Below are 18,249 nucleotides of genomic sequence, written 5' to 3'. Positions count from 1 at the left end.
AGATCTTCCTACATTAGAACCCTTCCACATTTAGTGTGGATCTGGCATTGCACAATAGCTGATGCCTTGCTCAAATAATAAGTAAATTATTGTTCAATAGTTAACAGACGTACTTGAAGTACTAAAGACTTCATTCTTTGTTTGAATGAAGTTCTGAAATTATAAATATTAAGGGATAGTGGTAAATTAGTTCCTCAAAACGCACTTTGTTGACATGTTTTCTACTCCAACTCAAACACAGATAAGAATTCTAAATCATTTATTCATTTTTTTGTCTTAATATTAGTCTTGACATATTGCGCTTCCAATTCCTTGAGTGTCCCTTAGTAAATGGAGCCAAACAGGTGACACCTGTTCCTGCTGGAGTTCTACTGAGGCTGGAAAATAGATCTTAAAACCCTTATCCTTGGGAGATCTAATCTCCCATCTAACTACCTGTATGCTAAATCGGCAGAGCTAACAAAGTGTGCTGTAAATTCCATCCATCACACACGAGAACAGATCCCGTGTAACAAAGATTACACGGACTTAATCAAGACTTCAGAATGCTACATAGAAGGTACATGCATCATCTGCATGTGACGTGGGAACAGTTCCTGTTTGGGGGGTGGTGCTAATGTGATGAACACCCCTGGTATTCCGTGACCCTGAATATGCAACAACGTTTGATTTCATCAAACATTCTTGATGTTTATGTTGCCTTTCTAAGTGAAGTTATTGAATTTTTATGAAATGGTATCATCTAGCACCTGTTTGTGTGGTGGTCCATTGTGTTGGTATCGCCTTAACCTGCAGCACTGGAGGGCTTTGGAGAAAAATTGCCCCTTCCCTTTTGTGTTAAACAGTTGACAAACCAAACTTCCCGACCCCACTATTGCAACAATCTGCAATGGGAAAGTAGTGTCAACTTTGACATTTAAACCTCTGAGTTTTGAAGTTTGGAGATGCTGATGTTTTGCAGAGGTGCTACCTTTCAGCGATTATGCTAACCTGAGAGCCTCTCAGGTGTTACAACAGAATAGTGTTTCAAAATTAGGGAAACCACTATTCAGTACTTATCCCTCAACCAAAACCCAAAAACACAAGGTTATTTATCCACTGTCACATTGCTGGTTCAGAGAACTTGTGTCGCTGAAACTGGTGGTTGCTTTACCCACATTACTGAAGTGCATGTTCTTCAAAGCTATTCCATTAGCTGTAAAATGCTTTGGGACCTTTTGAAGTCTTTAAAGACAAATTATAAATGCAAGTCTTTTTTATCTAGAAAATGCAAGTCTTTAACTGACAATTGTGAACAATCTATTCTTATGTTTCAACAATACTAATTCTGATGGAAGGTAGCTTTCATAATGTAAAAAATATTAAAGCAGTAATGAGAATAAAAGTAATCAGATCAAAAATTAAAGTTAATTGAAGACTGGTCTTCTGTGGGATACATTTAAAAATGGTTGCCTTATTGCACGAGATGTCTGAGTGTAGAAATGAGGTGTCCGCACTCAGAAGACTAAGGAAATCACTTGTAGTGAGTTTAATTTAATACATTTTGATCCCTGATGATTACATTATAATTAGTGCAGGGGGTGCACATACAAACAAATTACATTTGCCAACTTCAAATTAAAATTTTACTTGAACAGCATGCGGAAGTAACCTTTGCTGGGTTGTAAATCCCAGTGGATGTCTGTAAAGCCCCAGTCTTCCCTGTTTTATGTATATTCCAGTATGACTACAGTGAATAAGACTGTAGGTTAGATGAATGTCCTTTTGTTCTTTAGGTACAAAAGTAAACTGAAAACTCTGCATAGTTTATAAAAAATACTTCCATAAATGTCGAACTGGCATCAAACAGCATCACTTGGAAGCCAGTGGCCAAGGTTAAAATGATCAGGCAACACTGAACATTCGTTCCACACTGGCCATGCTACCTACTTGCCTGTGCTACTAACAAAATGTGCATAGTTAGAAGACAAAGCTCACAAATCTATTGGCTTGAAATCCAGGCTAGGTAGTGTCTGTAAAATGAGAAAGTGAATTGATTAATCTGCATTCTCATCCAACTGTTAATACAGATTTAAAACCGGTCATGGAAGAACATTTAATGTTGCTGGAAGAAAGCAACATCAGTTAAGGAAATCATAAAGAATGAATGTATTGCAGTGGCATTAGGGACTTGGTGGGAACTGTTATAATAATTATGTCTGAAGAAAGGAAGCAGCCTTGTTTGTGAATGATATTTTAATCTGAATGTGCAAAGAAGTGAATTATCGAAAAATGGCATGTCGTAAAAACCTTCTTGCAGTTTGATTTAACATTGATAAAGAAGAAAAAATATAGATTGGTGCATTTAGACGGAAGTAAACTTACTTCAATATTTATAATTCTGCTGGATAGTTATGCTATCTTGTGGTTCTTTTTTCCTGTATCTACCTTTTTGCTGTAGCTGAAATGTCTTGTGCATTTCCCTGTATGTGTGACACTATGTGTAAAAATGTTGGGCAAAATTTATCAAAGGTGTTTAGCTTGGACCCATTCTAGCATGTTTATTTCATAAGGGAACAGTGGATGTGAGTCAGTCCTACAATGTCATACATTGAATGGACTAATGACGTGCAATTTTCAAATTTCACAAGTTAAAATAGATATAAAGCATTCTTTTAAATAATCTCATCATGGTATTTCTGAGGCCTTAACTTACAGCAATTACACAGAAAGCCCCAGCTGAAAGGGAAGACTTGAAGAATTATCCACCCCTCCACAACTCTAAACCACCCCAATGCCACAAATAGATCAAACAAATTGAATTTGTTTTTTTTTTCTCCATTGCTGGTATGAGTATCGTGTGCAGCTCAAGGGGATGCTGTGCCTAAAGCTCGTCTTGGGCTTGAGCAAACTGTAACCACTGTGTTTATGGGATGCGCATTGGGTAATTACTAATGAACACGAGTATAGATATGTTAGATCAAAGTTGACATTTTTAAACTAACCCTTTAAAGAGAATTGTAATAAAATTAAGTGCTGTCCTTGAAATATTTAATTCATTAAAACTTGTTGTACATTGAGAAGCTGATTACAAAATATTTAAGCTTGTTAGCCAACTGTGGGTAATTCTGAAAATGCACAAAATGATCTAAAGTTCAGTGTACTGTCTTTCAAACTAATGGCAGTACCATCTGCTACAAGAAGAATAAATATTAAATTATTTTTGTCCTGTTTAGGTATGTGTAGATCATGGCTAATGCATTTTAATGTCAGTTTTTCTTGAAAATAAAAGGCAACACTCAAATATTCCCCTATTTCATTTGTCTGTGTATGCCCACTGCCAGGAACCACCTCTACAGAGTTTACCCGTGGTCTGTTGATCATTTTGTTCAACCCCAGCAACGTTTCTTCACCTCCACTCAGAAACTTGATACTCATATATATTATTTAGACTTTTCCCTTAAGATGCTGTTTCTGTGTCAGAACAGTAACTGTTCCACTTTTTCTGAACTCCTAGCTTACCAATTACCAGTAAATTGCTCTAGCTAGAGAGATGGACTGTTCATTAGCTTGTTGCTGTTAGTGAAAATGTAACTGAGCAGAGGTCTGAATGAGTGGCAGGGAAATTGCTTTGAAAATACCTTATTTAGTGATACCCTTGTACATTAATTTTCTGTCCTGTCCCCTCTGCTATCCTTGCATGTTTACCTACCGCGCAATAATCTATCTCTTTCATAACCATTGCCAAGGTTCTGAGGCAGTAAATAAACACCAGCCCTTTAGTTTATAGTTTTTACATTGAATCAATTTGAAATGAGTGTCTTTCCCAAATTTTAGAAAATTTCCATATTCAATTTGGCAGATGCTGAAACATAAAGCTAAAGTAGGGCTAAAGTGGTACTCATTGTAAATATTTCAATACTTCTTGGCCAGTGTACTTTAGAATATTGATTCTTGGTATTGACTTACAGAGGTTTTTTTAATTTTAATAAACACAAAGCGAAGCCAGAATAAGAAAGTAGGGACTTCCCTTTCCCCCCATCATCTTATTCTGGCTTCTGGCTACTTCCTTTCCAGTCTAACGAAGGGTCTCAGCTCAAAATGTTGACTCTTTATTCCCCTCCAAAGATGCTGCCTGATCTGCTGAGTTCCTCCTGCATTTTGTTGTGCCATTTTGTATCTTAATAAAGATACTGCTGGTATGGGAAAGCAGGACATATATTTTTAGTTTATAATCTAAATTATGGTTTTTTTTGCAAATTTGTGTATCGTGTCACATTTATCCAGTTTCCCAAAGATTTTATATAAATAAGCTGAGTATTCAAGGACTGACTTGCGTCAAGCCTGTCATGTGCTTCAGATTAGAATTTGCTTAGTACAAATTTCCTGACTGCAGAGACTTTGAATCCAGATTCTACAGCAAGAAGTTGTAGTTTTGGTAAATAGTCTCAGTCAAATTTTGAATGTAAACAGGTGATGACAGAACTGTGCCCTTGTCTGTTATGATTCTTTTTCCCCTTGGGATGAGCTTGGGTTCTTCCCTGCATTTTTTTAAAAGCTAATCTCTTATTATGCACATCAGTGCCAGTGTCCTCTTGCATAGCTGTCTAAAAATTCCAGTAATCATGTGAAGAGGCCTGTCTTAATGCTCTTACCCACCCAAGTTTCCACCATTGTTTGTATGACAATACCTTCAAATTGAATTTTCCCCAGAACCTATGAATTGGATCAAACTTTTAAGAATCCCAAAAATCCTCAAAAGTAATTTTTGGCAAAAAGCTTTGGGGAGAGACCAAAGCCACAGGATCCAAGCCCACATCAAGAAAAAGTAACAAAATCTGGAATGGGATTCATTGATAAGTTGGTAGTGACTACACCTTTACACTTTGTATAAACTGGGTTAACCTTAATGTACTCAAAATATGGTTCTGTTTACGAGAGATGGCTGATAAGCTGCCAAGATGAAGGTCAAATGTTTTGCTCAAGTGTGTGTGTGTGTGTGTGTATATATATAATGTGTGTCTGTATGTATGTGTATACACATACACTCACATGTATGCTTTGAATAGGGGTATAAAAAAGATGGTTAATGTGATGAAGGAAGAAGGCCTTACTGAACTAAAATAAAACATTAGTTAAGACGAAACAGAGGATAAGGATGTTGTACAGTAGTGATTATGTTACTGAATGTGTAATCCAAAGAACTTCAATTCAACACAAAAGTTCGAGAAATTATTTTGAAAATACTGGACACAAAATCAGTATCAGTAGGAGAGATTACATAGGTTATGGGGAAGTTTAAAGGATATATATGGGGCATGTTTTTATTGCACAGAGTGGTAAGTATTTGTGACGAGCTGTCAGGGGTAGCAGTGGAGGCAGATATGATTGTGGTTCTGAAGAGACTATTGGAAAAGCACATGAATGTGCGAGGGATGAAGCGAAAGGCGTCTTGTGAAAGCAGAAGGGATTCATCAAATTTGTCAATATCTTGGACACAAATATTATGGGTCGAAAGGCCTGTTCCTGAGCTGTACTGTTCTATGTTCTATAAAGGTGATAGATTAGTTAAAATCTAATTAGTTCAGTAATATCTTAAAAGGAAGGAAAACTGCAATTCTTACTTCACCTTACCCATTGCCCTCTGATGTTTATGTGGTATGTTATTCCACTGTAATACACTTTTGGAAGCAGTTTTAAACTTACACTGGCCATGATATAGCACATTGAGTATTGCAAATTTCTGGATGCCAGTAACTGTTTCTATGCTAATCTGGATCATATATCAGACCAGTCAGGTGTATCTTCAATTGGAGAATAAATGCCTGCATTACCTGCAAAACTTCCCAAGAATAAGTTTAAAAGACCAACATAAATGGGGAATGTGTGAATGGAATAGGTTGTTCAAAAATGCTAGAAATCTAGCAGCAGGGGAAGGAGCATATGTGGACTCACAAGGCAAAAAACTGTTCAGAAGTGAAAGATGTTTGCATTGAGGCGGAGTTACATAAAAAATAAACATAAAGGTCCAGGAAGAGACAGCATCAGAGAGGTCTCAGGGGAGACAGGTTCACTTGGGATGTACTAAAATGAGGGAACGCTGCTGGTGGTAGCTTGCTGCAGACATTCAGACCAAACACCCGATAGTGATCAGACATTTCACAGGGAAGTGAGGAAAGTGTCAGCGATAGCAATGTTTAATAAATGGGCAGTTAAGACCTTGAAAGGAGGTTGGGCGTGCTTGGAATTTTGAATTTCTGAAAATGGTAAAGGTTGGCAGCAAAAACCTGAAGCTGCACATATGTGCATTATGGTGAAGGCTGAGGTGAGCAGACAGCTGGTAAATGAGGCCCCTTGATTTGGTGAGTGGAAAGAGTAAGCCCAGAGCATGAGTGTTAACTTACTAAACTTAAGGAAGAGATTTTAGAAAGATTCCCACATTGAAGAGAGGAGAATTGGGGGACTGCTGAAGAGATATTTAGATGAAATTGGTGTAAGCTTAGTGCATTTATCTGAAAGAGAAGAAGGTAGCCCTGAATAAAACAACAGCACTTGAATTGATATGGAAGTCAACAAAGTGTAAAGCACTGATGAGAAAAACAAGCTTGCATCCAAATTCAAACTCATTTAGGACATCAGGACAACGGGCAATAAAACATGAAAGTGTGATGTTTGAAGTCTGTAAAAGGATAAAAAAAATACTAATTTGCCCTTTCAGCCATTGGCTGAATGGAATTAAATAACGTTCAAGTAAGTTAAACCATGTTGTCACATGGAACTTGTAGAAAAGTAGAAAAATAAGTAAGCTATTTAACCCCATGAGCATGTACAGCGTTCAGGCAGATTATGACTGATAAGATATTTCAACTCTTTCTTCCAGCCTTTCCCCAATACTGTTTCAAGTACATACCTAGCAAAGATAAGTCAACCTCAGATCCAGCAGCATTTTAGGGGAAGAAATCAGTACCCCTTTAAAAGAAAAGCCATCTGTCATATACAATCGTGTCTGCCTCTAGCTTATTTCAATACTCTTGGTGAATTCGTTGACTAGATACAAAGGACTCAACCGCATTTTAGGTCACAGTGTAGAAGGACAAGATTCTGTGTCCTAACTCTCATATCCTGTTCATCCTTTGCCAGGTTTTGTTGACCTACACTGGTTCCCACTTAAACAGCATCTTGATTTTCAAAATTCATCCCTGTCCCGCCATGGTGCTTGTTAGTAGTCTCTGAAATCACCTCCCGCTTTCCAATCTTTTACAATATCTATTGTATGTCTCATGATTGTTCCTGGATGTAGTTGTTTCACCAGTGATAGCTGTGGTTTCAGTTGCCAAGGCATTAAGTTGTGAGCACCTTTCCTGTGTCTTCATTGATGCTAATTAAAAGCAATCCGATTGGCCAAAGTATTAATCATCTGTCCTCATGGCAGTGCGGAGACCTCTTGCCTGATAATGCTTCTCTGAAGCACCTTGGCACTTTTTGCTGCACTAAACAAGCTGTATAAATGCCAGTTGTTGTAAATGAGGGTCTGGAGTCAAAAATAAATCTTCAGTATGGAAGGTGTAGTTGAGATCTGTCTTGAGAAGAGAAAGTGGGAAAATGCTTGTGGACACTTCATGTTTTGGTCATTGTTAGTCTGTGGAACATGGACAGGTCAAATGGCTTCCTGGACTGAAATTATTTGTAAATGGTGTCTCTGTATCTCAGTGCCTTTCCCATGAGGGGAAACTGAAGAAAGAATGATCTTTTATACAGAAAGAAAAGCAGGTTTCTAATGCATAATGAAATGGTGATATATTTGAAAGGTGTTAAATACTATTTCTTCCTCCTTTGTTATTTAGCACTTGCAGCAACACGACAGCACAGTGGAGGCCGAAGCGTGTTACTACCATTGTTCACTGTGTAACTACTCTACCAAGGCAAAGCTTAACCTGATCCAGCACGTACGCTCCATGAAACACCAACGCAGTGAGAGCCTACGCAAATTACAGCGGCTGCAGAAGGGTTTGCCAGAGGACGACGATGACCTTGGGCAGATCTTCACCATTCGCAAGTGTCCTGCTGCTGAGAACGGTGAGTACCCATTGGTTTTTAACACAAGTCTTGCAAGGCTAGTCGAATCCTTTTTCACTGACCTGCCAAAGTCTAGAGGTTAATAAACTCATTTAAGAAAATTGTTTCTTGACACAAGTTAATTCATCAAAATACTTCAGATAGTGGAATATGTTTGATGTAGATTCTAAAGGGAATAAATCAATTTAACCACTACGGTAGATTTTATTTCTTTTATGGAGAGCACGTTAAAAATAGGAACCAATCTTGAGGTAATCGCCTCATCTTTTTAAAAATAATCTTACAAAGCCAGGAACATCATATGATTTGATATTCCCATTCACTGGACCAGCAGAAGTACCTTCAAAGAGATTCTGTTATCCTTGTCTCACCTTCTGTTGGTACTGGCACCAATGACAGTAATTACAGCAGTGAGACCCAGTGGCATACTGGAGCTGTATGCTCTTTGCATGTAAAACAATAGACCTATAGTCTTGGGGCAATTATAAAGCAATAACTGATCAATATTAAGCCTTACCATTTGCTTCCTGTATAATGACATTGATGCAGGATAATTGTGCCAAATTTATTTTGGTTAAGTGTGCAAAATATTGAAGTAAGATACGTGTCAAAAAATAAAATGCAAGCATTAATTCTACCAACAACAAAAGGTTTTATGACATTACCCGGAGGGCATATTTTGCTCTCTCCATACTTGTTGGTACTTAGAAAACTGGCCATCGAGTGAACAAAGATACCAGCAATAAAAATTGGGTCTCAAGACAAAATGAATGACTTATCAGGCTGAAATGAATGCACTTGAACAGTGTTTCGCAAGAGGAATTGGCAAAGAGATGGAACACAATGCAAAACAAATGCTAAAAGCTAGGAATAATTGAATTACCTGGTAGTGTGGACAGTCAGGTGTGTTTTTAAATAGCCCTTTAGTGAATTTTCTGATCGTGGGCTTGTGTTTGTGCTACTAAAAAGCAACATAGAAGCTGCAAGTTCAAAGCTTGCCATGGAAAAGTGTGACATTGGATTCAATGTATCTCTGTGGGTTGGGTTCAGTAAAACATTGCCCAGTTACAGTGAATCCAAGCTGGTTTACTCATGTACTTTGGGAAATGAAACTAGCTAGACCTGTTTAGTCCAGTGTAGCTGTGGCTGCAGTCTGACGCAAAGTGATGTGCCCCTCTTGTCCTGAGGTAAATAAGAACAAGAAGTTCAGAAGGAACAGAATTACATTAGGTAGTTCTTTGATGAGTTAGGACGAATGAGCTCTCTGAACATCCAGATCATTGGACATAACTGTTAACCAAATGCTGAGATCTATTCCCGCAAAAATGTTACAGATGTTGAATTGAGACAGTTTTATGGATTTTCATGAAGCCATGGGCTGCAAGAAATTGGGTAGATTAATGCCCACAGTTTAGTGTGCGATTTATACAGTAATTATTTCCTGAAGAAACTGTGCCTTTCATACAGTTGGACCAGGCACTTCTGTACACTTGGTGTTTCACTGGCATCAGGTACACACTGTTAGCACTATTCACAACAGCTATTCCCCCTGTTGTGTAATGGATTATCACTCAAAGATACAGCCTATGACAGTCTCAATTTGCATTGGTTTGTTATTTAAAGGGACACTGCTAACAATAGGGAAATCTGAATGAACAGCTTCGAAGATCACTGTAGGCTGTTCGTATGTCCTTGAAAGTCCACAGAGTGTTCTCAAATAATACAGGATGCTTTCCCTAGCATGTAGTGCTGATGTACTCGCTCCATGGATGCATCGGTGGTGGCATTCCATTACTTAATCTTTCTAGCTGAGCAATGGCAGGGTCTGCTATAAGTGCCACTGAGTTTCATTTATCTCTTCTCAAGGAGACAAGGAGTAATGTGAGTTCTCCTAATTGTGATTGCATTTGTATGGTGCTGCTGTCTTCAAAATCAAAGTTCAAAAGTTCAAAGTAAAGTTTATGATCAAAGTACATATTTGTCACCATATACTCGAATAGTGAGGTGAGGGCTTCCGTCAGTTAGCCCTGACCATGGATATTATGTCCTGGTTGTCTGGATACACAAGCCTGGGCAGTACGATATGGAGAGCAAACTGTTGCCCGTGTAGCAAGCTTCCCCTCACCACACAACTGACGAACCAGAGGAACAGCAGAGACCGATACAGTCTGTTACCAGAAGCATTGCAGGAGTTACCAGCCAGCATTGAACTCAATGTAAGACTTCCTTAGGGACTCAAGCTCTGGATTTTTCCCCTCGGGGTTTACTCCCAAAGCCCTCCCCGTGAGTGGGTATATCTGCAAAGCAGCGGAGGTTTGCGATCAGCGTTTTCCTTCTAGATGAGCAGCCAGCCTTGGTTGATGAGCCCCATCTGCCCAAATAGTAACTATAACAGAACCGATGCACGGCCACCAGACTCGGGCATTCATCCAGTGTGCAGAAGCCAACAGACTGCACAAATGCAAAACGAAGAAACAATAATATAAAAAATAAGCAATAAATATTGAGAACGTGAGATGAAGAATCCTTGAATGTGAGCTCATTAAATCATTTATAACATCAACAAAACCAAATGATAAAAACATTCTTAATATTTGGGGTGCCACTTAAACACCTTTATGCCTTAGCCATTTTACAACCTTGTATCCTGTGTCACATTGTCTAGAGTGTGGATGCTGCAAGGCTGATTTTCATTTTAAGTTTCATAATTGTCCTTGATGACTCAGGAGATGCTCCCGCCAGATGGGTTGGCTTCAGTCAGCGACTTCTCAGAGGTATGAGGTGAAGTGATGACACTGTGGGAGGAGATCACCTCCTTGGGACAGTGTGGACATAGCTCCATATCTGTTGGCTCTCAGAAAGTTGCTCCATCGCCTCATCCTGCAGACCTGGAGCTAGTATTGGCTGACAGACCCTGATCATGTGCTGTCTGCGGCCTTCTCCTTGGAAGCACTTCCCTGCATGATTGGAGCAGGACTTTGCCGATGATGAAGATGGGTATGAGTGGTGGAACGTTAGGCATGGGACTGAACCCGCGTGAGAGGTCATCCCGCACGCATCTCCGTGCTCAGGCAGGGGAGTTATCTGCTGCTGTGTAGTATCTCCCTGTCTGCAAAGGACAGAGAATAATCTGCAAACTGCATCCCTTTGCACCAGGACAATGCTGAAATGCTAATTTCTATATCCAGTGGCATCTCTCAACTGAGTGAGGACATCAAGCCAAATTATAAATAAGTTAAGTAATTATACTAAAGTACTGTTATTTAAAGCAAAGTAACTTGGCCTTTGCTTTTCAGGGTACTTCTGGCAATTATCATTGAAAATGAGATCTTTATCAGGGTCTGAGGGGCAATTCACCAACAGAAATCCTGAGGAATCCCAGTAAGACTGGGTTCTGATGTTGGTTTCTATGATTCCATGCATTGTATATGTATTATAAATCCAAAACCTATTCAAAATTTGAACTTGAGTGTTCCAAGTACAGTTCAGCCAAATGTGAGAAACGCAGTGATATTTTAAATATATTTCCCTCATGAGAAACTATGACATGGCACTTCTGATGCAATTCTCAGCAATTCAAGCTTATAAAATCTTTCTAATTTAGCAGATGACCTAATTGGAAATGGAAAAGAAAGCCTGGGCAATTGCTCATTTGGGAACAGCTTTATCTTTAAAACAATGTAAATGGTAGATCTGAAAATGACTCAACTGTCTAAGAGTTGATAGATGTGCTTTTATTTAAGTGTTTTGACAGGTGAAATTTTAGCTGAGTGTGGATTATCCTGTATTATTTCACAGAGATAAGGAAGAAAGGATACTCTATTCTTAAGATGTCCTCAAGCACTTCTTGAAGTGTGTTCACTTATGTAATGTGGGCAAATCTTGCAAATACTGCACACCACAAGGACGCACAAATCACAGTGAGACAGATTTTGCTTAAGAGATAAATGTATGCTTTGAAACCTGAACATTCCCATGTCCCTCTTCATTTCATCGCATGGAAGTTTTTACATCAACCTGAAACTATTTTTTGAATTTGAATATTAGTGTTACTGTTGTGGTTGAACTTTTTAAAGAGAGCTGATCTAGGCATTTAATGCAGTTTGGTTTTCTCTTCCTTATGGAAATGGATTTTGGAAGATTTTGAAAAAGCTGACATTGCAGTAAAATTGCTGAAACATAGAAACCAACACAACTCTATAAATGAGACATTGTGTGAAGGGATGGCAATGGTAAGTGCACAATTCAGACTCATTATGGCAACTCTGTCCTTACTTGAGCCAAGCTCATTTTGTGAGAGGACTGGAACATTTCATCCTGCATTTACCTTTATCTGCATTAATGATGTTATTTGTTAGTTCTCAAAACAAGTAATTTTCAATTCTGTTTTCCCTTCTCCCAAGTTATTCCCGTTTTTCAAGTTGACCAACATTAAAACTGAAGGTTGACAGCCTTTCAATTTCTGCCATCCAATGCCACTGTCTGGTTAATGGAGGTCAGCTAAATACAGTCAGACTCACTTGATCTTGTTTGAGCAATTTTGACGTCCAAACAACATCCACTGCATGTAATAAATTGTTATCCATTCCCTACAATCTTCTTAGACCTGCCCAAGTGCTACTATCAATTTGTAATGAACTAGAAATAGTTCAAGACTGTCCTGTATGAACGTAATAAAGTTTATTAATTTGCCTTGATTTGATTTTCAATGAGCTTTTTTAAGTGGGAAGTTAACATCTAGCCCATTGTGTCACTAAGGTTTCGACTGTAGGCATGGAAGCTCAGGGTTTGAGTTCTCCTGCCACTGCAGTGTCCTGAACACATCAAGATTTACTGTGTCAGCCAACATACCATCAGAAAGAGATATAGGACAATGCAGATTCTCTGCACATCTCTAATAAATCTTACCCTATTATGGGGCCAGTCCAACATTTCACCTGAATACCCAGGGACAACCCAATGTACAGTCATATTGTGGGTCATTGACCCAGAGTTGAAATTCCCCCGCCCCCCAAGGAATTTACATTCATGTAATTTAAAATGGAGAATAGATAGAAGTCCTGCTAATGGAAATGATGAAACCAGTAGACATGATATTTTTAAAAAATTCAGTCCAATTCCTTTGCTCTCCTTCAGGGAAAAAAATCTGGCACTTTAAAAATACATTTTTAGATCTAGTGCCACTATAAGGTTGGGAATTATTGCCAACCTTTAGATGCCCTTGAGAAACTAGTGGTGAACAACCTTCCCGAATCACTGGAGACTTTCTGATAAAATTACTCCCACGCTCCTCTACCATAAGGAGTTCCATGATTTAGATCTGGCAGTGATGAGCAGCTGGTGATATTTTTCCAAATCAGATTGATCTGCATTTTGTAAGTGGTGCAGGTCAACGGCCAGGGTGCCAACCAAACGGTATGCTTTATCCTAGATGTGCGGAGCTTTTTGAAAAGTGTTGGAGTTGCACTCATCCTGACAAGTGAAGAATATACTTCTATACCAGCAACACAAGCAGGCTGCTGAAGGAACTCGGCAGTCAATGTTTCGGGCCAAGATCCTTCATCAAGACTGAAAAGGAAGAGGGTGGAAGCCAGAATGACAAGGGGTGGGGAGGAGCATATGGCAGCAGGTTATAGGAGAGTCCAGGTCAGGAGAAGACAGGTGGGTGGAGGACAGAGGGTTTAAAGAGAATGATGTGAGTTGCTGGGAAGTAAGGGGTGAAAGGTTGAAGAAGAAGGAATCTGATAAGAGGGGACAGTGGACGATTAAATAAAGGGAAGGATGTGATGGGCTGGTTGGGGGGATGAAGGGATAAAGAGTAAAAGGGCCACAAGAATGAGGAAAAACAAAGTTGGGAGGCGGGGAGGGAGGAAGACAGGAGGAGGGTTACCAGAAGTTTGGGAAATTATTGCTGATTCTTTATCATCTCTGACTTGTGCCAGGTAAATAGTGAAAAGGTCTCAGATTTGTCACAAGATTAGCCATTCTTTGACTTGCTCTTGGAGTCATGTTATTTATTGGACTATATTCAGATGAGCTACTAATCAGTGGTGATCCCCCATAATACAGCTGATGGGGAATTCAACAATGTTAATGCAATTGACTGGCAAGAGTATTGAGATATTCTCTTGATGGAGATAGTCTTTGGCTAATATGGCATAAATGATACTTGACATCTTTCAGCCCATACCGGAATCTGTTTGCATCATGCTGTATTCAAGAGTGGGCTCCTTATTTGCTGGTAGGCTATTCCAGATGTGGGTGAATCAGAACTTCCTCCTTATTTTAGGACAAGTAGGAGTGGACTTCCTGAATGAATCAATTCTAAAAAGTTGAAGTGGCAGAGCTGCAATTTGCCTGGGTTTTAGCTTGGGGAATTTGCTTTAAAAAAAAACAAACCACTGACAAATGTCAGCTAAACATTTCATCTCTGAAGGAAAGTCCTCATAATTAATCATTGCAAATAATTTGAAAACTTGTTGATTTTGTGCAGCCTTGAACATTGTTCAAATGAAATTTGTTCCTTGCAGCCAGTCACATATGATTTGAATCAGTAATTACTGTCAACTCATGAGATGGCAAGGTGCATTCTTAAGAAGGAATCGCTGATCACAGGAGAGGTTAGTTCTCTAATTTTTGAGAACTAAGAAATGTTGAAATCTGAGCACAGGGTAACGATATTGATTACAGAAATCAGCCACAGATCTGACAAACAATGACAAAGTTTGCTAAAGCTAACCAACATGCTTAAAGGGTTTTAACTGCAATTGAAAATGATTATTTAGTAAATTTGCATAATTTAACACTTTTAGAGTTGATAAATGTTATTTGGCTATTCTTCTCTATCGTGGATTTAAGCCAATCCTTACATGAAGGAAACCCTGTGCAGGCAAAAATTAAAACTAAACTTTACAGGTAGTCTACAGAGTACTTGCATAAATAGTTGCTCAAAATCCTTTTAGGAGTTTCCCTGGAACACTGTAATAAATACGTAATTGCTAATGTATCTTTTTAATAATATTTTATTCATATTGTTGCTTTTGGGGGAGTTTAAAAATATTTTACCACAGAGGTCGGATATTGCCTTTTTAATAATTCTGCACATAAGAGTTATGTCTGTGCAGAAGTTCACTGTAACATACAGGGAGTACTGATGCACATTCCCTGGGCATCTTGATTTGATTAATTTGATAATGAACCAAGCCCCATCAGAGGGCAAAGACATTAGTAAGCACTGCTGGCAGAGTTGGCCTGGAATGGGCCTCAAAAGGTTTCTGCTATGAAAATATTCTCCACTGATATTATGTTTAATTTCCTTCCTCATAATGATTATGATTTCAGTTAGAACTCAAGACTCATTGTGGTTGAGGCTCTGCCATAAAGCAGCCAAAGGTCTTTTGCTTGTTAAAACAGAGATGGGCTGGATTTATGGGTCAGCACCAAAGTAATTTCTCTGGAAGAATCAAGTACCATGAGTAATGCTTAGAATGTGCACAGATTGGTTGTGTGCTTCATTAACACTTTCATCACTTTTTCTTCATTGTTTTAACTATCATTTAGTATCTTTATAAATTTATGCAGATTTAGTAACTTACTATACTGAGTTAGTGTTTAAATTAAGTATTTGGCATCAAAAGGCTATTGAATCATGCTGAAGATAATGTGCAATTAATTTTTCTGGATGCCTAGTATTAAAATTAACCTTAATGGTGTCAAGGAGGTATTTATGGGTGCAGGGTTCAGATCCTACTTACAGGAGTAGATTTTTTTAGCTTATTGTTGCCCTTAATGTTAAATATTTTTGGAATAGCAATAAGGTAAAAGGCAAGCTTCTTTATCCACATATAGCACAACGACACCTTGAATTGTAACACTTACAAACCAGCAAAATGTACCCCATACAGACCACAATTTGAACTGATACATGAGTAGACTAAGAGATGGTCTGAGCAACAGTTTCCTTAAGAATGGCTGAGAGATAGAGGAAGGGCATTTCCCGTCCCAGAGAGTTCAATGTACATCTGTCTGTCTCGTTGGATCAATTAAAGTTGGCCAGCACTGGATGTTCGTAATTACTGGAGGTCAGAAGAGCGGGAAGGATTTTCATTGACAGTGGTCACAGAGAAAATTGAGGAGGAGATCATGGAGAAGTTCAAGAGCGGAGATGATAAAATCAAACTGTTGGTGGTCTTGGGAATCAGTGCTCTGTAGGTTAGTGGAGACGAGCAATTAGACGATGGGTCAGTATAAGTTGGAATATCGACAGCAGAGTTTTCTTGGAAGGTGCAGATTGAGTGTAGAGGTAATGAAAGCAGGAATAATAGTTTATCGGCAGACAAGCAGAGGAGCAAGGCCTCATTGAAGATGGAGATGCAGGTCGTCTTTGTCGTGGAGTTGGTGAGAGTCAGAGCTTATTTTGTGATATCAAGATGATGCTGGCCAGAGTGAAGAATGGCACTTAGTCCAGCATTAATTCTTCAGCTGCCACCTGTCCTTCATAGATTTGAACCCTACATAATGAGGATGGGTTGCATTCTGAGAAATCGGTCTGCAGTGCAATTTCCCGTAAAGCTGCACTGTGTCAGCTATGCATGCGTTAAGAAACGCAAGCTGAAAGGCAAAATTGCTGGGTTGATTTGTTTACTTTTTCTTCACATAAATTCTGAGTTCTACTCCAGATCTCAGATATTTGAGCAGTGAATTTTGAATTCAGTAATGATGAATTTCCATATCCTGAACAGCTGTAACATGGGGGTCACCTGTATCACTGTCCACCTTCCATCTCGGCCATTGTACTGACTTCCCACTGCCCCCATGTACTGTAAGTGTGCAGCAAAACAACTGGATTGTGTCTGCAGCAGTAAGTTTATAAAATAGAATGCAAAACTGGCAGAGGTGCTTCAAATGGAATAATCTCTACATTATGTTACTATACTAGATAAAAGCATTAACTTACCCAAGTGTAATTGCTATAAAGTATTAGCAGTGCACAAGAACTGCTCTTATTAGCCATGCCTCTGTTACCTCGTTGCAGTTTGCAACACATAAGGATGATGTCATTCCCCCTATTGCTCTTGTTTAGGAGCATCACAGGAATAGACCACATTGTCCATGGTGTGACACTTGTTGGACAGTCCTGGGATGATACAGTCTCACCAGCTCAGTTCTGGGCAAGCCAGAGGCTGCATTCATCCAGCTCGGGCCACATCTAAACAGATGTGACAAAAATAGAAGCTTGGAACAGTAAAACGAATACCTCCAGGCAGGGAGAGTGTTATGTTTTGTAACTTAAAAACATTAAACTAATTCAAAGGAAGACATGGGAGTCTGAAAATGTGAGTCTAACTTCATGTTTACTTTAAGTGAGGTGCACACACATCACATGGTAGCTTGATGATGTATGCAATTCATATATTTATACATATAGCCTGCGATGAAATATTTAAACAGGCAAGAATATCAAACAATATATTTACAAAATTATTCAAATATTAAATACACAACAGAGAGGATGGTGTTTTTAAAAGATTTCTTCCATGTTGTGTGAGATTTAAAAGAAAACATGGTGTGCTGTTTGTCTCTCTGCCAATCGATATTGTTTAGTGATTAACATTATTAGTGGAGTATATACATTTAATTTGCTCAATCTAGTTATCACTTCCATAATGAAAATTCAAACAATTTAGTTGCTGGAAACACTCAGCAGGTCAGACAGCATCTATGGAAAGAGAATCCAATTTAGTGATAGTAGAACTGACCTATTCTGATGTACACAGTCACCAGAAACCACTGAAGCTTCTCCTGAGTCAGAAAGTGAGTAACATGTCCAGATGGAAATTGAGATGTCGCTCCTCATGCTCTCATTGTTTCAACAGTCCTAGAGGTCAGTGTGGGAGCGAGATGGTGGATTAAAGTGATCAGGCTATTTATCAATCTGTAGGCTGAAATGCTGTCACACAGTCTGAGCTGGAAATTACTCCAGTGTAGAGGACCCAACTATTGGGTTGGAAGAAATGCAAATGAATCACTGCCTCAGCTGGAAGAATTGTTTGCGTCCTTAGATTGTGGGAAGGGGGAGAAGTAAAAGGGCAGGTGCTGTATCTTCTGCAGTTGTACGGGAAAGTGATGTGAGCAGACGGGTGGCAGGTGGGGAGGAAGCGTGAACCAGGGAGTTTGTACCTTTGCCATGTGGAT

The 18,249-nt window shown here is 39.0% G+C and overlaps 1 protein-coding gene across 2 annotated transcripts in view; it reads left to right on the top strand.

Annotated features, from left to right (window-relative positions):
- Positions 1 to 18,249, top strand: part of zfhx3b (zinc finger homeobox 3b) — a 446,200-nt gene that overhangs the window by 247,217 nt on the left and 180,734 nt on the right. For both annotated transcript variants that reach the window (XM_059993123.1, XM_059993124.1), the window contains exon 4: positions 7,824 to 8,055. In XM_059993123.1, the coding sequence (XP_059849106.1) occupies positions 7,824 to 8,055 (232 nt within the window). The remainder of the gene's footprint in view (positions 1 to 7,823; positions 8,056 to 18,249) is intronic.

This window comes from Hypanus sabinus, chromosome 17 (assembly GCF_030144855.1).
Source record: "Hypanus sabinus isolate sHypSab1 chromosome 17, sHypSab1.hap1, whole genome shotgun sequence".
In the NCBI taxonomy this organism is placed as follows: domain Eukaryota; kingdom Metazoa; phylum Chordata; class Chondrichthyes; order Myliobatiformes; family Dasyatidae; genus Hypanus; species Hypanus sabinus.
This window is presented reverse-complemented; position numbering and strand designations above follow the sequence as displayed.